The sequence below is a fragment of the Solea solea genome, chromosome 20 (genome assembly GCF_958295425.1).
Source record: "Solea solea chromosome 20, fSolSol10.1, whole genome shotgun sequence".
NCBI lineage: Eukaryota > Metazoa > Chordata > Actinopteri > Pleuronectiformes > Soleidae > Solea > Solea solea.
Genome location: NC_081153.1, coordinates 8,844,485 through 8,869,197, shown reverse-complemented (window position 1 = coordinate 8,869,197; position 24,713 = coordinate 8,844,485). Strand labels below are relative to the sequence as shown.

The following is a 24,713-nucleotide window of genomic DNA, read 5'->3' as shown; positions in this document are numbered from 1 at the left end:
TCAGTCTCATCTGATTTAAAAAAAACACAGATTATTTTAACATAACAACAGAGAGAAGATCTTCGTAAACAGAAACACTGAAATATTCTTTGTCAGGATAAGAAGAGCATTGCAGTAAAGTGACCAGGATGAAATACACGTATGAATTATTGTTTCTAAGTCACTGGAAGATGAGAATGACGCGATTTTCTTCCTAATTAGTTAATTAAAACAAATTGAAAATTGAGATGGTTGCCAAAGATTGTAAAGGGATAATTCATGTGTTGCATTTATTTTGATTAAACAAAGCATAACTACAATCTTTCACTTTCAAGGGCAGTCATAGTCAACATTACGAGAAAAAGTCACGATTATGAGAAAAAGTCACAATATTATGAGAAAAAGTCACAATATTACAAAAAATGTCAAAATATTACGAGACAAAGTCACAATATTATGAGAAAAGTCATGATATTACAAGAAAAAGTCACAATATTACAAGAAAAAGTCACAATATTACAAGAAAAAGTCACAATATTACAAGAAAAAGTCACGATATTACAAGAAAAAGTCACAATATTACAAAAAATTTCACAATATCACAAGAAAAAGTCACAATATTTCTAAAATAAATAATTACACTGATGATTAAAATTTTGGATCCAGGAGTGGAACACAACGTCTCTGACGTCGTCAGAAAGCCAACGCAAGGTTCACCAATTCAAATGATTATTTGTTCATAATCCACAACATTTTAAGATTATATTTCTAGCGTTATTCCACCATTACACAGCTTTTTCTGACAGTAAACTGAAGTTTGTAAAAGGCTCACTCTCCTACAACCAAACTCCATAGAGAAAACCAGCATTTTAAGCTCACAGGGACTCAGGAGCCACTGCTCGACTGCTGCACTGTTCGATAGGTTTGTGTCACTAATGTTAACGTGAGCCAAGGATTTCAAACACTGAAGCCACACAATAACACATCTGAACGTAGTGAAGGAGGCGGCAGTGGATCGACAACTCCTGTGTGCTGCGATGTTAAAATCGCTGATCTTCTCTGTGGACTTTGGTGCGGGAGATTGAGCGGTTTACAAAGTGACACAAAAGGACGCAAATGCTCAATGTCTTCTTCTCCGGTGTTGGCGCAGCAGCAGTAGCGCCACATACAGGCCTGGCATATGTACTACGACATTTAGAGTGATTTTCATCTTCTGTTTTGTTAGTTAATGAACTGTTTTAAACACACAAACAAGAAAGTTTACAGAGATCTTTAATGAAGCAGAACTCATGAAGACTGAAGACTATCACCTGAGGAGACAGACGCTCTGTGAAAGCATGTGACTGACACACACACACACACACACTGACACACACACTCTCTCCTCCTTCTCTGGAAACCTGTTCTGGAGGGAGTGACTTGATTCAGGCGGCGTCCAATTATATGGAGGCAGCACTTTATTCCACTTTATTCCAGGCTACAGTTAAGTGGCATGAAGCCGTGAGAGAGAGGGAGGGAGAGAGAGAGAGAGAGAGAGAGAGAGAGAGAGAGACATGTGAGCAGACAAAGGTAGAAATATCTGCTCTACTATCAGAAGAAACGCGTCTGCGCTTTGAGGAGGAGGATGCTCCAGATCCAACCCACGAGGGTCTCCTCTCTCCTCTCCTGTATTTTCCTTGTCTCCTTGTCTCGTGTCTGGAAATCCACGGCTTCGCATTAATGATTCATCAGAGTCTCCTGCTTCTACGTTTCTATGGGAGTAACTGCGCTGGTGACCAGTGAAATCTGCACAGAGAGCAGAGCTGCTGCTGCTGCTGCTGCTGGAGGAGAAAATTGTCAAGTCAATTCCTCTTTTTTCCTGAGTGGGGAGGTTGTGAGTTTGTGTTCACCTGCCGTGGACCTGATCTGTCAGAGTGGATCAACTGTTGCTGCAGCCGGAGCAGACGTTTCTCTCCACCTGCTGTGTGTTTTCTCCACGATGGATGTTTGAGTCTCTGTGATTGTTTCACGCATTAACATGGAAGAGACACTGATAGTGTTGTTGGTGCCTCGGATACACCTTCATCTGTCCTGATGATGATGATGATGATGATGATGCCACATTGTTGCACTGAGGAGAATGAGAACAGCCCACACCTCCTTCACACTGGCTCCTCACCTCTCTGTGTGACAACACACCTTTGATTGTTTCTTTTTTTTAATTTTTGTTTTATTTGGCGTAAAAGGAGCAGTTTGGACATTGGAACTGACTGGCGCGTTCTTTTATTATCTGAGTGACCTTGCCTTGTTTCTGGACATCACTCCTCACCATGCTGATGATGATGGAGAACAGCAGCATGGACGCGCATCAGGTTGATATCGATTCGGAATTTGAGCCTCCCAGTCGGTCGCGCTCGTGCACTTGGCCGCTGCCGTGTCCCGAGGATTTCCCGGGTGGAGACGACGCGAACCGGGGACTGGCTCTGGCGTCGGTCAAAGTGGAGCAGTACAACGTGCCCGCGTGCCGCGCCGAGCGAAAAGGCGGCGCGCCGGCGGAGATCAAGCATCCAGCCGGCGCACCGGCCCCGGTGGTCGCCGCTCCCGCCTGCATGTCCGGGGCTGCGCTCGACGTGGCCGGTCAGCTGCGCAAAGCCAAGTCCTCGCGGCGGAACGCGTGGGGGAACCTGTCGTACGCAGACCTCATCACCCGTGCCATCGAGAGCACGCCCGACAAGAGGCTCACCCTGTCCCAGATCTATGACTGGATGGTTCGCTTTGTTCCATATTTCAAGGATAAAGGCGACAGCAACAGTTCAGCCGGATGGAAGGTAAGAAGGATAAAGGCCACATGAAAGAAGAATCCACCACAACAGCACATGGTGAAGCTTTTAGTGGAGAAGCTTCTCTATATTTAGAGTCTGCAGCAAAACTCCTTCTCTGCATATTTGAAAAAGCCACATAATTGAGCCTTGGTTGCAACAATTTATGTCAGTGGCGTGTCCCCGTGTTACTCCACAGAGCTGTGTCTCTGTGTGTGTGTGTGTGTGTATGTGTGTGTGGAAAGGGGCGGTGAGCCTGGCTGGATGAGGGTTCACTGGGTTCATAGTATTTTTGGGGGGATTGCAGCCTGTGCGTGTAGGAGAGAAAAAGCCACACGGACTCAAACGCCTTCCTCCTCTGGATGAAGGCGCCTATTACGCGCCGTGACGCATTCGTTAAGTGTCTGGTTTCTCTGCGTTACCGGGTCACACCGGGGACAAGACTGTGCCTCAGGTCCGATCTGCCAGCGTCCACGACAGGAGCGTGCACGTGAAACCCCCCCTCCTCTCTCCTCATTTCTCCATCTATTGTACGCACGTTGAAATACGCGCACCCGGTGCGAAAGCATGGCACAAGTCAAGCTCGGGGGCGGGGGGGGGGGGGGGTTAAAGGCACAATAACAAAACCTGACGACACGAGGGTGTCACAGCGAACAGATGTAACTACAGATTATCCCCTTAAATTCAAATGAATATGAGGTTAATCTAGCGGTTTGGTTGTTGTAATCTGCTTAAGTTTCTGTTGTGTGAGGATTAATGATCTTTTGTTTTCAAGCTGCAAGTTTTTCCTCCCACGTGTCACCTTTCACACACACCTCAGCACTTACAAACACTCATCGGTTTAATCTGATTCAATTCTTTCAACAAAACCTGAGAGAACTCTGCCTTTATTCACATTTAAACACAACTGGTATAAGAGAGATACATGGTTCCCTCAAAAATGGGAAATTCTTTTGTGATAGCAGCACAATAAAATAAAAAAGAATATGAATACAGGTGTTTGCACATCTATAAAAGATTATAAGAGAAAATAAATACAAGAAAATTAAAAAGATTATGGAAAAAAAACAATTACGGCCAATAATGTAAGTGAGTCTGTGTAATTTAGGTAATTTAGTCTTAAAATGTAATCTATATCTATCCACGTTGTTTTGTTGCAATTGGCAGGAAAACTGTCCTGCCTCAGTCCCGATGACAGTGAATCTGTAAGAAAAACAGAGAAAAACAAATCTGGTTTTCTGCGTTTTCCACTTGTCTTTTATGTTCTTCTGTTTGTAGCTGGAGTTTAACCAAAGAGTGAAGAGCGGCACTTAATGTCTAATCTCCACACATTGTTGAGTCCAGCCGAGCAGGAGCAGCCTTGGTAACTCCCTGCTTGTTAAATGTGACAGCAGGCTTCGCTCCGACTGGGAGCTTTAAGACGAGACACATCATTTAACATCACGAGGATAAACTAAAGGACAGACAGGAAACATGTTTAAAGGCTCGTTCAAGCAGTTTAGGATTTTCCCTGACAGTAAAGTGAGAGTACAGATTATTTAAACGAGGCCGAGAATGAGACGTTCGAGGAAAAACAGACACTTTAGCCACTTAACAAAAGACTCGCATAATAAAATCTACACCTGGCTAGAGTCTTTGATAATTTAACATGTTTTATGTCACTGTTAGACGGACGGAAAGTGAGTTTGTAAACGATTCGCTGTCCCACACCAAAGCCCATAGAGAAAATCACAGGGACACAGTAGCTGCTGGTCTCCTGCTGCCTCGCTTGGTAAGTTTGTGTCATTTAGGTTAATCCAGAAGAAGGATTTCAAACACAGAAGTGATGAAATAACACATTTGAATTCACTGATGGAGGCAGCAGTGGATCAACCAATTCCTTTGTGCTGTGATATTAAACCGCTCATTTTCTCTATGGACTTTGGCGTGGGAAAGTTTTACCACAAAAACAAAGCTATCGAGCGGCGAGAGAATCTAAAACCTGTTTTTCCTTGCGTCTCCACTGGCATCCGTAACTATCCCTTTAACGAAAATATGCTCACAGTCAAAGCAGCAGATATCTTTAGTCTTTCAACGAATAAATCCTCAGCTCAGGCAACCATGAGTGATGACATCACTGTGACATCATGGTTGTTTTTAACCTCAAATCTCCCTGGCGACATTATGCGACCTGTAAGTTGTAAATTGACAGACTGCCCCTTTAAGCTTCTTCCTTACCACTTTACTATATACAGTATGTGACAACAATAATATATACAGTATATGTTAATATGAGAGGAGGAAACAGAAGTCACCGTGGGATTAATGGACATGTTAAATGGAGTTAAATGGAGTTGATCATCTATCTCCTTCTCCTTATGTTCTAATGTGCTCACAGAATAATATTTAACATTTACCCCCCCCCACACACACACACAGGGTTTTATTCGATGCCCTGACATCTCATTTGGCTCCATACCAGCCTCCAGTTGAGCCGTATTAAAACACAGATTAATCTCACTAAAATCACCATTTGATTTAACTCCTGTCCAATCTTTATGGTATGTTGGGGCTTTTAAAAATTGGATTTAAAAGCAGGGTTTAATTCCCCGGCTCTTGTTTGTTTGTGTCCCATCCGTCCTGCTTGATGTTTTGCTCGTGTCCCAGCTCCGTGCGGAGCCTCTGATTGGCCGGAGTGTCCACGGAGCTGATTGGTGGAAGGAGGCAGAGTCTCCGAGTCGGGGCACAAAAACAACACTCCTCCTCGACAATAACAAAAAACATGTTGAAGGGCAACAGTTGGCTGTGATTTTAATGGGATTTGAAACACTCAGGGTCTCACACACACACACACACACACACTTGAGCACAATATATATACTGTATATACACAACCTTAGTGATTGTTGTTCATTTTTGTAAAGCGGTGTAAAAATGAACATTTGCTGCATCGGATAAATGAGAGAGAAATCAGATTCCAGCGGTTATCATGACCTGTCTTTAAGAGCTTGTTTTTATATCTTTGTGAGGAAAAATCATTGATATAATACACTCCCCAGCTCCTTACCCTAACCTTAACCATCACAACTAAGTGCCTAACCCTAACCCTAAAGCACTTTTAAGGGATGACAGAACGTGAATAAATGTCCTCACTTTCCCAAAATGTCCCCACTCCATTAAGTTTTTTGGTCCTCACAATGATACCCATACAAGAACACACACACATTGTTCCCACACACAGTCGAGGTGTCTCTCACTTGTCTTAAGTGTCAAGTGCAAAAGGGTAAAGCAGTGGAATGGATTTCTCCTCCATGTTTACACTTTTCTCTTTTACAACAGCGGTGTATGGATTTTCTTTGATTGTGGTCACACACACACACACTGACTGGAGACATACTTTAACCTTTACTGACCTTACTTTCAAACATGCCCTCACCTTAACATTGATTGATTTACAATCAATAGACTTGTTTTTTTTTTTTGTCCCCTTAAGGGACACAAGTCCCCATTACATTGGTGTGAACAGGTTCATTTCCCCACAATAGTGATACCAAGTTTTGTAGAACTGTTGTCGTGTTCACGTCTCACAGGAAGTGGAAATGATTGTAATTCTTTAGACTTTGTTGGAGATTTTCTTTGCTCTAAATTCAGGGACTTTCTTTGGCTGAACTCTTCAACCATCCAGAATTACTATTGGTCTAATATTGGTGAAAATCACTGGATCAGAAAAGAAACTTAAAATACAATACAATCCCCCCAAAAAACTATACAATTCTCATAAATGCTACAAAAAGAGATGTACACCATTAATGTCATGTCATCAAAAAGTTAGTGATGCACGTCTACCGTAATATTGTGATTATATGAGATATGTGGACTTATTTTAAGATGGAAAAATAGCCTGTATTGCAGTGTTTCTCAAACGTTTTGAAAGGGGACTACACTTTTTAAAGACGACAAACCTATAAATAAAACATGAGCAAGAGACAATTTTTGCATAAATTAGAGCCATATCTGTAACAGCTAATATCAGTTTGGTTTTGTGAACTAATCGTTTCCAAGAGCTGTTTGATAAATTCCTTCAAATGTAACTAAATCTCAACTAAAATGTCTGGAGGGGGGACCCCAAAAAATCTCCAGTGACCCATCTGTGGGTCCCGACCCAGTGTTTGGGAACCACCACCGTACTGGAGTAGTAATGGAAGATACTAACGGCTGTGATAAAGGTATGAGAGATTAAAAAAAGTGGTATTGAGCCACCGTTAACGACGTCACGTATGAACCACAGGCCGACTTTACACCACCTGACCTCAGCTGCTGCTGATGGTGCAAACGCAAACAGAGGAAAAAGCCACAGAGGGTGGGTAGTTCTCGGGTTAGCTCCCCTGTGGCTGGTTCCTATAATTGTTTAGTCCGAAAACGCCCAGTGTTGCTCAAGCTTGTTGCAGGGGGGGGGGGGGGGGGGGGGTCGGGGTGACGGGGCCACTGTGACGGCTACTGTGCCGGATTCCTCTGACTGAGGTTCACTAATTGCAGTCGAGTGTTTTGGCCGTGTTTGTTCATGCAGCTGAGGCGGGAGACTGGGTTTGGTCACATGGAGTCATGAAGTAAGTCCAGTCTGTAGGTGGTTGGTGGTGATTGGGAGGTATGCACACACACACACACACACACACACACACACAGCGAACATAAACACAAACACTAGAATGTTGATGTGATGAGTGGCTGTGCGTGGGCTCGTCTGCAGGCAGGCAGGTACTGCAGGAGCTCGCTGACTCCACCTGCAGGATGTCCAAGGCACAATAATGTGGGAGTAAATGCTGCGGTGATATAACGGGCACAAGGCAAACAAGCAGCACTACAACCCGACAAACGTCCTGTTCTTCTTCTTCGTACTGCCCTCAGCCTCATTCTGTCCTCGTCCCTTAATCCTCTCTTCCACGCGTGCTGTCTCTGTCTGAGCCAAAAGTAAAATGAAGGTGAGACATTCGGTGACTGTCATGCGAGTGGTTGTTAGCCTTTATTTATGCTGATGGCAGACGACTAAAGTTATCATTACGTCCAGGAAGAAGCGACTGCTCGCAAAAACACACACAAGTCGCACTAGGAGATGGGTCGATACCTCTTTTTTGTGTCTAATACCGATATCACAAACTCAATGTATGTCAGATACAGTCATTTTAGACCATTTATGAACGTATAAAGCTGTTTTGTCATTTCAAAGACTTTTCCATTAACCATTTATTTGACCATCCGTTCTTCTTCTTCTTCATTAACTCTCGTTGAACTGTAACCACTGATAACTATTGACATAATCCAACCATGGATGATATACAGTGGTTATACAGTGTTTCACACATGTATTAGACCACAGCTGTCCTAAATTAACAGCACTGGTAATTATCAAAGTCATTTTTTATGTTTCTGGAATGTTTAATACACCAGTGTATACAAGCTCTTTAACAGAAATGACATTTTTAATGCTAAAATGCAATTATAATCATTTTCGAAAAAACAGTAAGGCACATTTATTTTTCTGGATTAAGATGTCAAATTATAGTTATTTACTTTCCGGCATTCCTGAACAGAAAACCTAGTTTTAGTTGAATGTTCTGCTTGCTTAATTTCTGACTCCTCAGAGAAGAAGCCGCCTCAAAATTGGTTATAAAAAAGGTGAATTCAGTTCGTTTTTTGCCAAATAAATAACAATAATATTTTACATTTTTTAAAACAAGTGAAACTTATCAACAACAAAACTTACTGGTGGTTTCTTGTATGTGTACTTTTCAAACGTAACATACAGAGAGCCCTAAAATGGATGTTAAAAACGACTTAAATGCCAGATTCACCGCGCAGATTAATCACGGACCAAAACAAGTTTGATCTAAACGACCGTATCTAACGATTTGTGCGTTTTCCACGTTGCGATGCTTAAAGGACAACGTCACGTAGCTCTGTAATTCTTTTCAAATGTGTTGCTTTTAAGAAAAGAAAAATCCCTCTTTGTTCCTTTGATTTTTTTCTAAGCTGACGCACAGAAGTCCCAACAGGACAAATGAAAGAGGTTGTTACTGTGTTGGAAAAGCACTTCTGTTAATAAGAGATGCACAAAAAAAAAAGAAGAAGAATGAACCGTACACTAAGTCAACATCTCAGTCGCCCGTAAATCCTCCTCGCTGAAAGCGACAGAGCTGCACAACTGTAATTTTTGCGTCTATAAAATGCAACTGGTGGCACTGTGGGATTGTTTGTGGGAATCGCTGTACATGCCACAGAGGCTTTTTTTAGAGGTTATTGAATCGGGCATAAAGTTTACACTCTGGCGCTCATAAGAAACGGCAGGAAGTAAACATAGTGCTCTTGTTGTAAAAGTAAAAAGGAGTGATATTAGAGTGCTGCCGAGGTCTTTCATTAGTGTGGTAAGCTAATGGTCAGCAGTGGATGAAATAAAGGGAATTTATGGCTTTGGGTCGGAGTCAGGTGAAGGTCTCAGTCTCAGGTCTGTGCAGAACTGTATTATACAGTTTAAGACATAAGTTTATGAGGCTGCGGATTTATTACACAGCTGTGTCTTTTCCAATAAAGCAATTTTATTTAAGTGAGCGTACAGACTGTGTATATGTGTGCGGAAATATACAGAATACATGTGCGCAAACACGTCGCCCGCCCCCCCGTGTTATATGAACTCCAGAATTGATTTGAACATTTTTACTCTTTGCTTTGCATGAAAACAACAGGGTGTTTTTTTTAAATGGTAAACAGCGAATGGACGTCCCCAGGTCAGAATACAAACAGCGGCAGTGACCTTTGCTGTCGCTGCTCAATGACTGTTTTTAAAAGTAAACTTAAAGGATTTTCATTTGGAAAGGCTTTTAATATTTAGCAGCTCGGTGACACTTACTACACTACAATGTCGTTATTTTATTGCAGTTTTTACTTAATTTTATGTGACACACTTTGTTTACCTTGCAGGTATTGTAAAGTGCTATATAAATCAACATTAATTGATTGATTTATGTATACACACTGTAGGGCAGTGATTCCTAAAAGACTGGGGTCTCAGTAGAGTTTTTTACCCACCCAAAAAAATTAAGATCTAATTAAAATTGATGTGTATACATTTAAATAACGTGCGTAAAATGAAGTTGTAATTAATTTACCAAACATCACACGGAAATGATTATGGGTTACATACATGGATGAACATTAGCTGCTACCCTTTTTCCACAAATTTGCTTCCGTTCTGTTTGATTATTGCGATTTTTAGGAAGTGGGTCCTGTCATAAAGTTTGGGAGAGAATTGTCAACTAGCAGACATTGGGAACTTTTGTGCAGAAAGGATCAGGCGAAACATTTGGCAACAATAAACCAAATATTTAGTATTACCCAGAATGTAACCTGACGGAATAAATACACATTTTTGGTGGCAAATGTGACAAAGTGTCATATACAGTCTAGGAAAGCTGATATTTGACAGCTTTGAAGATGTGTCAGACTGTCTTCTTCAGGTTAGTTTGTGTCTAATCTGCTTGTAATGCATCACAACACACTTTCCCGCCCACACTGATGGTCATCACCTTTTTTTCCGCTGAGATTCCACTCGCAGGCGAGAGAGAGAGAGAGAGAGAGAGAGAGAGAGAGGGAGAGAGAGAGAAACGAGGGGCACGGCACTGAGACAGAGAGAGAGAGAGAAAACTGAAGCAAGGAGACATTTTGAAGAACAAAGGTATTATTTGTCCTGCCAATGAAACCTTTGCTTTGCTGAGCTGGATTCAGAATTGAGTGGGAGAGAGGGACAGAGGCGGAAAGAGAAAAGATATAGAGCGAGTGTGAGAGTGGTGGCGGAGGCTCCTGCTGCTGAGCACATTGATAGCAGCCTTAATGCCTTTGACGCTCTAGCGCCAGCCCAGACAGAGGGGAATTGGTTGGAGATGGTGGAACAAGCTTAGAGGGTTTGGTGTGCCAGCCGGCCTGGCACCCGCTCAACAGAAAGCCCTCTGCACCGCTACACAGTTATTGTTATTATCACAAAGGCGCAGCAGAAGGAGAGGCAGCTCTTGAGTTGGCGGGCTTGGCGCTGCGTTAACTGGGGGTGGGGAACGGGAAGAGGAATTTGGATGGAGATGGGGGTTGGTTGTTGAATGAGAGGCTATGGCAAACCTCATCCGAGCCGTCCTGTGAATGGAGAGGAAACAGTTGGGAAGAGTCGTCGAGGTCTTGAATGGAGAGGAGGCTGCGTGGAGATGGACAGATTTTGAAGCCTCGTCCGTTGACGCCAAGTTAGAGAAAAGCACTCGAATAGAACGCGGGCGCATATCGCTTCAATGTGGAGAGAGGCTGCGATGTAAACAAGGGATGCACCGACAGTGGAGGCGGGTGTTCTCTGCTTTAATGAGTCATAGTGGTTAGAATAGAACATAATATTCTCGCCCTCAGCCCTCACACTTCAATCAGTTGGAATAAATCAGCTGGAATAAAATGTTGAGAAACGCTCTACAGGCGGAAATTCCAGAGAGAAAACCGAGTCCAGACACACAACAGCGAGCGAGGCAGGCAGATCTTGGGACTGGTGCCTGGTGGTGTGTCGTAAAATGTCGGCCCAGCACACATTCTCTCCATGTTGTCTCCCAGACCTAAGGGCTTCAGGATGTTCTGCGAGTCTGGCTCAGATGTTGAGCAGAGCGCGCTTGTCAAAAACACTCTGTCAGACTGTGACTCAGGAACAGGTCAGTTAACTTGCGACGCTGCTAACAAGGCCCTTGAAGGAATGTACCTGCAGGTCTTTCCGTCATCTGTGCTTCTTCATTAGCTTCTACATGATATGAAAATCTGTGCGTCTGTTACACTCACTCCTGGAGTCGCAGTATGTTAAACTCACTCGACAAGAAGGTCCCAAGGGGGGCTGGAGACTATTTCAGGTGACATAGGGTGAAAGTTGGGGTAGAACCTGAGCAGTTAATCAGTCCATCACATAGAGAAGAACAACCATTCACTCTCACAGTCACTAAGGTCAATTTTAACTCAGAAAGGCCCTTGGTCGAACTGGGATCCAAACCCTTGACCTTCTTGGCATTACATTTAAGTATGAAGATAATTTTATCATTCACATTCAGAATCTTTACCTGTGACATTACTCTTACACACCCGGGTTCCAGATCTGGTCTGCATAGAGTTTGTATGTTCAAACGTGCAGATTTTGGGATTAGGCAAATTGGACACTCTGAACTGACCATAGGTGTGAGTGTGAGAGTGGTTGGTTGATTGTTTCTATGTGGCCCTGTGATGGACTGGTGATCTGTCCACTGCGGACCCGCCTTTCGTCAGCTGGGATTGGCACCAGCGCCCCCTGCGACCCTCATGTGGAGGATACTTCTGCACATCATGTAAAAATGGACTATTCTCAAATGCATGTCCAAGCCAAATCATAAAAAATTGCTTAAATTACACAATCCAACAAAGATACATTATATTTGTGACATAACGAAGCACACACGTTTCAGATGTATGATTTGTGACTAGATTAGCGCAGATTAGAACGTGAACACACTTGGTATTTGTTCTAGAGGCTCAGGCTCTGACAGTAGCCCACACTAAATCAACCAATCAGAAGCTAGAACTCAGTGATAATTGCCCCGTCCCCTCACCAAACACATTCATGAGGTAATGTTCGGGGGGGGGGGATTGCAAAGGAATGCTAATGACGGCAACGGACAGGAAGTTAGCCAAAAGTTATCTGACAGCAGTTTTTAATGTCAAACAGGTGAGATTGATTTCCAAATCAAAACAATGGCTGCTTTCGGTGGTCGTTGCTCCTCAGTACACAACAGCATAGTTTGAAAATATGTCCACTTACAATGCAAAGCACATGTGTTTGATTGATTTTTCTGCCATATGGCAACAATGGACAGAAAATGGCTGCCAAAAAATCTGTATAGTCTTCGAAAATTACATTAAAGACACAGTGCAGTGTTTAAAGGGTGATTTGTGTGAGGTGCTGATGAAACCAAAGCCCATAGAGAAAATCAGTGATTTTGACATCACAGCACGCAGGAGTTGTTGATCCACTGCTGCCTCCTTTAGTAAGTTCAAATGTGTTCCTCTCTGAGTTCGGTGTTTAAAATCCTTTGTTTGGATTTACCTTAGTGACACACAGACTTACTACATAAGGCAGCAATAGACCAGTGTCTATTGTGTCTCCTGTATCTCTGTGAGCTAAAAATGCTGTTTTTCTCTATGGGATTTGGTGTGAGGGAGTGAGTAGTTTATTCCACTTAAAATAGACAAGATAGAGCAGAGAACATATTCTTAATTTATCATACAATTAAATACGTTTTTTTGGTCTGCACTTCATACAACCACACTTCAAGAATACTGTGCATGTTTTGATGTTCGGGAGACAAAAGCACATTAATGATAATCAGCAAGTTCTTCATATTTCTGTTATAACAAAGAGCTACAAGCATAAAATGTGCCGGGAATCATTGATTTCACAACCTTTTAAGTCAAACATCACAAGCAGTTATGTGTGAAGTTCAGTCATCCAGGCAACCCCAATCCATCAATCCACACCAGCAACAACCTGCTCCTAATCCCACTGGTATCGGTAAGTTATAATGTAATCATGCATTTGAAATTGCTCTAAATTTTAATGGGATTAATGACACAGTTGCCTCATTCAGTATTCAACCCCCTAACTTTCTGCATATTGTTCTCATTAGACTATGTACCAATTTTAATAAATCATCATGCACTCACAGTGTGTTTATAATGGGCTTTTGATGCAATGCCTTATGAGCAACACTTCAAGTAATGTGCTGTCCTTATTTTATTTATTTATTATTGTTTTTTTTATTTTTGCACAGCAAATGGGATTAGTTTTGAGTTCCTGCACACACCGAAAATGGGTTTTGACGGAGGTTTGTATGGATTTGAAGCGTCCGTGTGTTCATGTGTGTGTGTGTGTGTGTGTCTGTTGTTGTGTAGCTAGGCCTGATGGGAGTCCAGGTCCTGGGGGTACAGCTCTAGTTAATAATTCAGATGAGGCTCATTATCAAGGCAGCACAGATCTCTCTCTCTGATTCCACCTTAATTGCAGGCAGGATGTGCCTCTCAGACACACTCTCAAAGTCACTCCCCCTCCTGTCTGCAGCTGCAAATGACTACCACACACACACACACAGAAACACACAGGTCTCCACTGGTTCTGTTCTAGCAGGTCCCCTCTTTGTGATCAGGACCGGAGCAGGTGAAGGGACATTTGGAGATGAGCAGATAAATCCCAGTCGCAGTATCGACTGTGAGGGCCAGGCACGTTGCGCCTATTATGAGTCACTTACATTTTTAATCAGATCTTCACGAGAGGCTCTCTCCTGTAGTGGGGTTGGGGTGGGGGGGGGGGGGGGGGGGGGAGGGCTCAGCAAACTAAGATTGATGACAGGTAATCAGTTGGAGGACAGACACTCGGTGATTAATGCTGCCGGAGAGTGAAGCTCTCAGCGCGGCGCTGGACGAACGCCCCCTGGATCACGACTTCTCAACCTCACATTTCCTGTAAAGTTGAAAGCGTGTGCAAAAAAAGAAAAAGAAATACAAAAGAACTGCCGCTGCTTAACAAGTCCTATCATACTTAATGTTGCATTTAAATAATGACCCCACAGTGAATTGACTGGGCTGAGATTTCCCACAGGTGATTGTAGCAGATGCTGGGATTAAATGTAGTCCTACAGATCACGTCTGTAATCCCCATGTGAGACGTAATGGCACGGTGTCCTCAGCAGACGGGGTGTAATCGAAGCGACCGTAACCTGTCAGCGCGGAAATATCACATTTAAACGTGTGCTGATCGCGCCGCTGATGCGAGGTTTTCTTTGTGAATGGGAAACATAATCTCCACTCGGCAGCTGCGGCGTTTCTCACCGTATGTACTTTCAGAAGCAGTAATTAGCCGTAGCCTGCTATTGTCAAGTCAAAGACGGAGATTTGTAACATCTGGCACGGACGGACATTTGGAAACTGTTTCTCCCTGCTCTTCAAATCAGTCCAGACACAAAAAGAGTACATGTCGTCTTTCAACAGGGAACTGAGCGTGTGCGCGGAGCATCACTTTCAACTTCCACTCAAACGTAAGGCAGCGCCTTTACTTCTGGTCACTTTTCCTTAAGAAACTTTAAGGACTTTTTAAGGTAATGTTGGTGATTACATTTTTAAAAAACAACCTTTTTATTACATTTAGAGGGATTCAACATGGCGAAAAAAGAATTTAAGTGTCATGAGGGGACACAAGTGGAGCATGCGTTCTGTCATCCGTCGCTAAGCATCTCTGCATCGTTGGTTGACAGTTTACCAGAAATAGTCGGTCGACTTAATATTAAGTCAGGAGTTATTTCGGGCATTATGTTTTTTGTCGTTATAGGTCAATTTTTTCTTTTTTTTTACTTGACTGCCCCCTACTGACCGGAGTAGAAGCTCAGTGGCCCCAGGGTCAGTTTGAGGAGTTTGAACAACCACTTTCATGGTGGAAGAAAATAGTGATTTTCTCTATTTTATCATATTAAAATGTTATTTCACAGATTGTGCCGTACACTTAAATTGTGCCATATTCAATTTCTGCCAATAATCTCTAAAAAACCTTGGAGTAACAGAATCAGACAGAAAGACACACCTGTAGAATTTTCCCCGTGTCATGGCCACAGTTTCTATTTTGTCGTGCAGTGTGATTTCTGCTAGTCATCGTCCTCGGGGAGACGTTTCATTTCAACTGTTGGAACAAAACCTTTTCTCCTTGTCGCTCTCTTGATTGTTTCAGCAGACAACACTGACCACCTCAGTTTCTCATGCTCACAGTCAAAAGTCCAGTCGACATCTCTTTAAATCAAAGTCATGAAATCCAGGATTAAAACCAAAGGAAAAAATAGCAGAAATATGGAAACAAATCAACAAACAGACAATATGGATCAGGATGAAACAGTATAATCTGGCAAAATCAGGTCGACGTCGTACTCATGGAGACGAAAACCTGGTTCTAGTGAGGCAGAATTACATTTCTGGAACGGGTTAACCACTGGTCACATTATTCCATTTTGTCGCAATAACAATATTATGATAGATTTTGTTTCTATGTGATATATGTAGCTATATGTATATACACTGTCTGGCCAAAAAAAAACTTGCCACCTAAAAAAAAAAGGGTCACATCGTTGGACCGCCTTTAGCTTGGATTACGGCACTCATTCACTGTGGCATTGTTTCCATAAGCTACTGCACTGTCACAAGATTTATTTCCGTCCAGTGTTGCATTCATTTATCACCAAGATCTTGTATTGATGATGGGAGAGTCGGGCCACTGAGCAAAGCCTTCTCCAGCACATCCCAAAGATTCTCAATGGGGTTAAGGTCTGGACTCTATGTGTGAAAATTATGTCTCATGCTCCTTGAACCACTCTTTCACAATTTGAGCCTGATGCATCCTGGCATTGTCATCTTAAAATATGCCCATACCATCAGGGAAGAAAAAAATGCATTGATGGAATAATCTGGTCATTCATTATATTCAGGGAGTCAGCTGACCTCATTCTTTGGGCACATAATGTTGCTGACCTGACCAACTGCAGCAACCCCTTACCTATTTGCTTAGTTAAATCCAGGTGGCAACTTTTTTTTTGGCCAGGCAGTGTATATATCTATTATATATATATCTTTACAGCGGTACAAATATTTTAAATGTGTCAAATGAGACCACATTTTTCAGTTTCAGACAGTCCTTTGGAGCCCCATAACGCCTTTCTTCCTAAATCACTTCATACCCTTGGAAACCAAGTTACTACAGTGTCCTAACAAAGATAACTCCACAAATGTGAGTGAGAATGTGTGTGTGTCCTGGTCTAGTGAGGGAGGTCCAGGAGCCAGACAGAGGTCAGCGGCGTAAGACGGCCCCTCGGTGGATTTCTGTGTCAGTTTTGACGAAAATAGGTCAGGATCCGGAGCTCGGCGTTTAGCATTCTGCTCGCGTGGCGGCTGACGCGGTGTCTGACGACAGCTCGCCCCGAATGAACTCCAGACTTTCTCTGTCTCGTTGTCCCCGCTGAGTGGATGGAGCGTTCCTGTCCAACCCCTGTCTCTCTGCTTAAAGACATTTCTAATCTGTGGCTGGAGATTAACTCTGCTCCGGCACAGAAATGGCACTTAAATCCACAATAGTCTGCGTCTAGTGGAGTTTATTTGATTTAGATGTACTTTTGAGTATTGCAGTGCAGCTCTGGAGAGCGAGAAAATGGATGTGCTGCAAAGTTTTATGGGGATAATAACTCAACTGAGGCCAGCAGTGACCTAGCTTAGCATAAAGTCCACAGTATGTCTGGTCACCACTTGACACAGTTGGTTCTTGATTTATTGCTCTCCCTCAGAGCCGGCTCTCATCTCTCATGACTGGCACGCTTTAAAAGAAACGAGTGTGTTTAAGGTGAATTCACTTACACATGAGCCGTTTTAATGTTTTGCTGCCTCTCAGGCTTTTTTCCAATCACAGTAATCACCTCTGACATGGGGAGAATTGACTGAACACACGGTGGATGATGGGTTAACGCGACGCTAACAGCGAGAAGAGATAAGTGTTAAACGACAGGTCGGCTCTGTTAAGTGAATTTTCCAATAAGGTTGATTTGTTTCCAATTAGATTACATCGACGGAAAAAGTAGTTGCTTTTCACAGCCTTCAAAACACACCGTCCTGGTGAGAAGCTTTAGTTCTCTCAGCTGGTTATTAGCCAACAGCTGATTCATCCAAGTGCCTGATTTAATTGAGAATGTGTTATTAGTTAACGTGAGTTCTTGCACTGGAGAAGCCAGATTACTATGCAATTTTGGTTGAGTTGTAAATAGGGCTTCAACTCACAAACTGTTGATCAGTGTTCAGTCCCAAACGTGGACATGATGATGTTCTCAAACGCCATGTTTTTATCCACAAACGAAAATGTTTTTATGATGTCTTTGTAAAAGGGGGCAAAGTATCTCGCAAATATTCACATTTAAGAAGCTGAAAAATCGGAAAACTTGTGTGATAAATAATCAGATAATCGTTGCAGCCCTAGTTGTAAATAATCTGGAGTATATTGTTGACCTTGTGACCTTTGTTAACATAAAACATCACAATTGAATTCACACTTTATCAGTGCAAAGGGCAAAAAGTCAAACCAAAACAATGTTGATCCTGAGCTGCCGTACGTGCACTCATCGAGCACGATGACAGGAAAACAGGCCTTAAAAACAGACATGTAGCATTGTCTTTGTGGTAAAACTAGTGCGTAACCTTTAAATGTAAACAAATGTTTGTGATTTGATCTTGTGACGCCGGGTGACATTCCCGAGCTGCAAACAGGAAGTGATTTGTTATACGTCAAGACGGACAGAGGCAACGGAAACATTGAGATTTAAAAGTGAAGTTGACTCCTCGAAAAACGGTATAGATGCTTCTCGTACCTGCCCGTCCCTGCTCTGCTGCTGTATACACACAAACGCTCCCTCAGTCAGGTCTGATAGTTTTGCCTGACAGAGCCTGTTCTCTTGATGAGTCGATTTTAGTAAAAGAAACATCAAGACATAACTTAATGTTCTACTTTATAGACACAGCAGTGAGTGGAGCTAGGAATTGAAAGACTTGCTCAACCACTGATCCACCATCGTCCCGTTAAAAATGAAATCTGTGTTTCTGAGGGTCAATGCAGACATGAACGTGATCATGAAATTAAAACGTCTCTTTAAGCCTCAAATAAAGTTACCAGCTTGTTATCGCAGCATAAGAAGCTGAATGTTTACTGTCTGTAAAAAGCCTCATATGCCTCGTGTATCTGCCCCCGGTCTTTGTTTGCCTCGTACCTCGCGAGGTGTGAGATCGTCCCTCGCTAACTGATTTACTGGCCCCCGGAAAAGACTGACTTCATCAAATCCTTGATCCAGCCACTCATATATACCGTCTATGATGAGTGCCACCAAAGTCGATGTGTGGATTTAATGGCCGCATTAATCTGGCTGTTTAATGGTGTTGTTGAGAGGAAGGTGGCCACGGCAAGACGCGGCACTAAAAGATGAGTTATGGCCGCAGCCGGCGAACGATGAAAGGGCAAAATGCAAAACGGCGGAGGAGCGGAGGAGAGAGGTGCAACTGGACAAGGTCCTTCTTGGGCAGTTTGCCGGACAGAGGACAGACGGAGTGTGAAATTGAGACGCTTCACGTGGTGCTGTCAAAGATTGTAGCTGGTTGTCGTGAGGCGTTGGTAAACACACGTGTCTAGGGTTTCTTTTTTTAGTTATTTGTTAGCACACATGGGCGGTCATCAGTGCGATCATCCGGTTTCCTCCCACAGTCAAAAACATGTGTGACATGAACCCCACCTTACTTGCCCTACGTCACCTTGGGATAAAGCCGTAAAACAATGAGGGAGTGAGAGTGTGAATATTTGTTAATCCATCTCTAAATACAAGGAACGTCTGTCCAATGTGCCACTTGACAGACTTCAAACACACACACACACACACTAATGGATTTTCATCCATTCATCTGTCTGTTAATCACACATCTGTCAAAAGGTTCACTTGACAGGCTTCAAACACTGAATCCTTCAAATTGATTGGTCTGTATTTATGCAGCACTTTTCTCGTCTTTATTAATTAACACTCAGAGCTGCTTTACATTTGCCATTCACCCGCTCACTCAGTATTGGCCGATATTGGCTTTAAAATGTATGATCAGATATCTAAATATCTGCTTGTGTCCTCTGCTGCAACATGAATATGAAAAATATTATGTTTATTTCACTGCAGAATAGACTAAATGACGTATATATCGGTATCAGCTATCGGTCCAAACACTCTCTCGATACATCGGCAAAAAAGTCAGATATCATGCAGCCTTATTAATCTCTCTTAAAAATAAGTAGACTAAACATACACTTTTTTTCAGGTGTTTCTCAGGCTGATTTAGTTATTTATTTATTTATCTGTATGTTTATATTTTTCGTCTGAGGAGCTAATGAGGCCCAGTGAGGACTTTGTGCCCGGTTTAATTGGCCGATGTGCTTATGAATAAGGTTGTGAATAATGAGGAATAATAAACAAGGTTGGGATTATGATAAAAGGCTTTTATCACGTACTGAGTGACACCGGGTGCTGTTCACCTCTGATAGGATGAACACCAGCGGCAAAACATGACCTCAGTCGGTGCATATGTACTCACATGTGAGCACTGCTGGAATCTAAGTTAATATATTTCTCTTTAGCGCGTGGAATATACGGACGTAGCCTCATAATCTCTCTCTGCTGCATTTGAAATGAAAACATGTTAATAAGGATAAATTAAAGGTCAAGCAAAACATGTGATAACATCGTTGTTATAAATGAAATATCACCAACCGTATACACAGTGGGCAAAATTGGCTCCATGACAACAAACTGAAACGTCCAAATTCTCCCTTAAAGCGTAACTTCAGTGGCTGTATTTTATCACGCCTGATAAAACATGCACCTGCTTAAGTCTATGATATTTTAAGAATGATTTATTTTGCCACGGGACAGCCTTTTACAACTGGAAACTAAAGTTTGTGTAGCTTTGTAAAACCACTCACTGTCCCCTCGCCTAATTCCATCGAGAAAAACAGGGATTTTAGCGTCACTGCACACAGGAGTTGTCGATCCACTGCTGCCTCCATCCTCCAAGTTTAAATGTGTTGTTTTGTGATTTCTGTGTTTGAGATCCTTTGCTGGGATTTACATCGGTGACACAAACTGACCAAATGAGGCAGCAGCAGACCAGCAGAGCTGTATGTGTCCCTGTGTCCCTGTGAGCTAAAAACCATAAAAAGTCCAACGATTTTCTCTATGGACTTTGGTGCAAAAGCGCAGGTGGTTTTTATGAACTTGAGTTTCCAGTCACAAAAGATTGTCTGACGACGAAGCTATGGACATGATTGCGACCAAATTCTATCATAGCATTAATGCAACCAGCAGCTACTATACATTATCTCTTACATCTGTTTCAGCGGATTTCAGCTTTAATGCATGGCGACAGTGGAAACGCTGCAGCTGAGGCTTTTCTCTCCGTCTCTCTCTCTCTCTCACACTCTAATAGGAAACAATTTTGAAAGGCCTGACAACTGTTGGAGATGAAAATTGAGCAATATTGAATATCATCAGAAACAATTTGCAGCTCCGCTCCAGAGACACTGACAGATATGATGTGATGTGAGCAGGAGCCTGCAGTCACGGAGCTGATGGGAGGACAGTGGCGAGGACAGGATGGTCATATCGCGCTGTGCTCGTGTGACCGTGCTGTGTACGAACTGGGGGGTGGTGGGGGGGACGGGGGGGTTACTGTCTGTGTGATTCTGGCACGACAGATATTACAGACGCAGCACTGTGGCCTTACCTCTCTACCTCTCTCTCCCTCTCTGCACTCGCTTCCTCTTTCTCTCTCGCTTTCTCCTGCGTCTCTGCTAATGATCTGCTCCGCCTGTCGCTGACTGGCTGACTGATGCCCACTGACAGCCCCACTCATGCGGAAAGGCTGAACCCCTCTGCCTCTTCACACACACACACACACACACACACACACACAAACACGTGTTTGCGCAGCTATTCTTCTAAGGACACTGCAGTGACTTCCATTCATTTTGACAGCCTAAACAAAGCCTTAACCATAAACAGTTAATGTCTAATCTTAACCTTAACCAATCAAATATATCAAATATTAATCCCAAACGTAACCAGCATTAGGACCAGGCCAGTGCCTGGTACCATATACAAGAACACACACAGCACACATTCCTGTACAGCATTCTTAAGAGGACACTGACAACCTTAACCCTTAAATTAAATCTAATTCTAACCCTAAAACCAGGTCTAAACCCTCAAACGTAAGACATCCGAAATGTCCCTCACACATACAAACATGTTTATTCACAGCTTAACCAAAGTACTATACCTAACCTTAACCGGTTAATGACTAACCTTACCCATAACCTAACCACAGTTAAAAAAACCTGACCAGTTCTTTAAAAAAAACAGGATTTGGTCTCCACGAGGACTACTGGTCCTGACAAGGTCAGTATTTATACCTGGTCCTAAAGAAGGAACAAATACAAGAACACACACAGCGCCAGATTCCTTTACAGCATTCTTATGAGGCCACTGATGGCCCCTTACCCTAACCTTAACCTTTAACCTAATTCTAACCCTAAAACCAGGTCTAAACCCCCAAAAAACGTCCTCTCACACGCAAACAAGTACTAACCAAAGTGTTATCCCTGTCCTTAACCACAATCAATTAATGTCTAACTAACCTTAACCTAACCGCAATTCTAATCTTAACTCCAGAAATGAGGTTCTGTCACATAAGGACCAGGTTTTGATCTCCAAAGGTCAGCGTCAGGTCCTAACGAGGTAACAAATACAAGTACACACACACAGATGTATATTGAGTAATGATGTCCCCGCACACGGCGGCACATTTACTCTGCATATGTGACACACATGCACGCCAGCCCGCGTGACACAGATCCACATTAACAAATCACATGTCAACACGCGTATATGTGAAGAGCAGTTGACAAACACACGATTAGACCACGTCGCGTGTATATATGCACGCGTCCACAGCGGCCGACGTGAAGCGTCCAGGCATTTTCATGCAAACGGATCAAAAATATAATGAATAAAGTCCCACAGTGGAACGAAAGCGCTATTTGTTTTGCTCACCTGAGGCAGACGTGTGCATGTGTAGAACTGTACATTCAAAAATAAATACATAAGTAATGAAAAGAAAATAGAGATGGTAATGAATAAAGATGCAGTTTTTTCCACTCCAGCCTTTGCCAGGTGCTTCACTGGGTACAACAGCACAAGAACGCGTCTAAAGTGTCATTGAGAAACAACTTTATTTCCACACAAACTTATACACGTTCGGCTCACGTTAATTAATGTTTGTGTTGCAGCAGCAGCAGCACAGTTTCAGCCACTGTTCCAACTCTTTGCATATGAAATTAATACAGATACGAGAGATTAAATCCAAAATATGCATGTAAACAAGAATAAAATACATAATGAAATACACCGATATTGTTTATTAAACCTGTTATACATCAGCTGCAGCGCCTCCCGAGTGCAGCCTCTACTTTTCGCAAATGAAATAACACCGAGAGAATGTTCCACCAGTTTGAGCTCGAGCGCAAACACAAGTTTCCTCCTCATCCTCATCACTAATTGGCCGGTACTAATAATAAACCGTCATGCATATGGATATCAAATTAAAATACCTTCTATCTGAATCAATTCAGGGTAAATTATTCCCGTCGTTATTCCACAGACACCCGGCACGGTATCGATCAGCGCCATAATAAATATGTAATCAATCCATTATCTGTAAATCACTGGAGGGCAGTGGCTGGGCCATGTTTGATTTCTGATGAAGATCATACAGTATTTATGTCAGGTTGTGTCATGTGACCTGTCGGGGGAGTTTCAGTGACAACACGAATGAACGGGAGCATGTCTTGGATTTTGAACGGGACGTTTGGAAGACAGTCGCCGTGACACAGAGCAGACACAACGCGAGGAGCGTGTGGATTCATACAGTATGGAGATTATTTGAGGGTAAACACTGTAAACATTACACTCAATTACATTATGCTAAACACCAGCTTGTTAGCATTGTCACTGTGCCACAGCTCAGACGGGCAGAGCCGACAGTGAGACTGGAGAATGGTCTCTAATCCCCGCTCTGTTTATCTTCTCCAGTCCTTCTGATGAACTGTTTGTCTGTCACACTGATGTCGTAACGTCCGTGTGGAGTGTGCGACGGCACAGGACCTCTCGAGGGCTGATATGTTTCACGCCGGATGCCCTTCCTGACGCAACCCTCCCATGTATGCGGGCTTGGGACCGGCACTAGGACACTGGATGTGTCCCCGCTGTGGCTGGGGTCAATTTTAGCGTGTCCAATTAACAATGAGCTAGGGCTGAACAATTAATCGCAATACTGCAAAAGGCCAAAAGTGTGTGTCAAATGACCATTTTATATTCATCCATACACATCATATTCGACAGACTGAAGAAAGCCTCTTTGTTTTGTTGCAGATCGGCACATATATCACACAGTAATCATTTTATTTTAAATACGCTGTTCAAATGAAAGTCGGAATAATCGTCAGTCGCAAATGAGATATTCATTCAAAGTCGTTCAGCCCTACAGTGAGCAGTGGGGATTGGGCACCGTGCTCAGGGGTATCCCGGCCCTTACGTGTCTAAATTGATTATGCTCTGTGATTAATTGACTTTAATAAAGTGTCGGCTGATTATTGGGTCGCTCACGTGATCCACGGAGTCACACATGATTTTGTACCTTTGTAGCAGAGTTAGCTGTGCTAACACACGGGAAGATAAAAGTAGCTTTAAAATGTTTTAACTTTAACTTTAAGGTATACTCTGATAAGATATTGTAGAACATGTTGCACCTGGTACCTTTCACCCAAAGTCAGCTTGGATTGGCACCAGCGGCCCTGTGACCCTTATAAAGTGGTCGACAATGAATGAATGAATGAAAATGAATGTTGCATGTTCTTTAAGCTTTAAAGAGTCCCAAAGTCAAAGTGTACTTAAAAAAGATGGAGGTATATGGCATATTTCTTGGTATTTTGGTCTCTGACTGTTCGCTAACCTGGAGTGATGAGGTCGGCATGAACGTGAACCTCACTGACCTGTTACGCAACTCTGTGCCTGAAGCTCAGAAGCTGAAATATTTAAAAACCGCGAGAAACCATCGACGTGCAGAAGAGGAGCACCTTGCCATAGGGAATAAACGTGTTTCTGGTGAGATGTCTTGTCAGCTCTTATGGATGCAGAGGACCCAGAGTAGCGACGCGCGTGACCATAATTCATGTGCGAACACAAATCCTCGCCTATGAGGTTTCTACAA

General features: G+C 42.9%; 1 protein-coding gene across 1 annotated transcript in view; it reads left to right on the top strand.

Annotated features, from left to right (window-relative positions):
* The first annotated feature begins 1,774 nt into the window (after nucleotides 1–1,774).
* foxo6b (forkhead box O6 b) overlaps nucleotides 1,775–24,713 on the top strand; it is a 48,080-nt gene continuing 25,141 nt past the window's right edge. Inside the window, exon 1 of the mRNA XM_058619861.1 lies at nucleotides 1,775–2,786. Within this exon, the coding sequence (XP_058475844.1) occupies nucleotides 2,289–2,786 (498 nt within the window). The 5' untranslated portion in view covers nucleotides 1,775–2,288. The remainder of the gene's footprint in view (nucleotides 2,787–24,713) is intronic.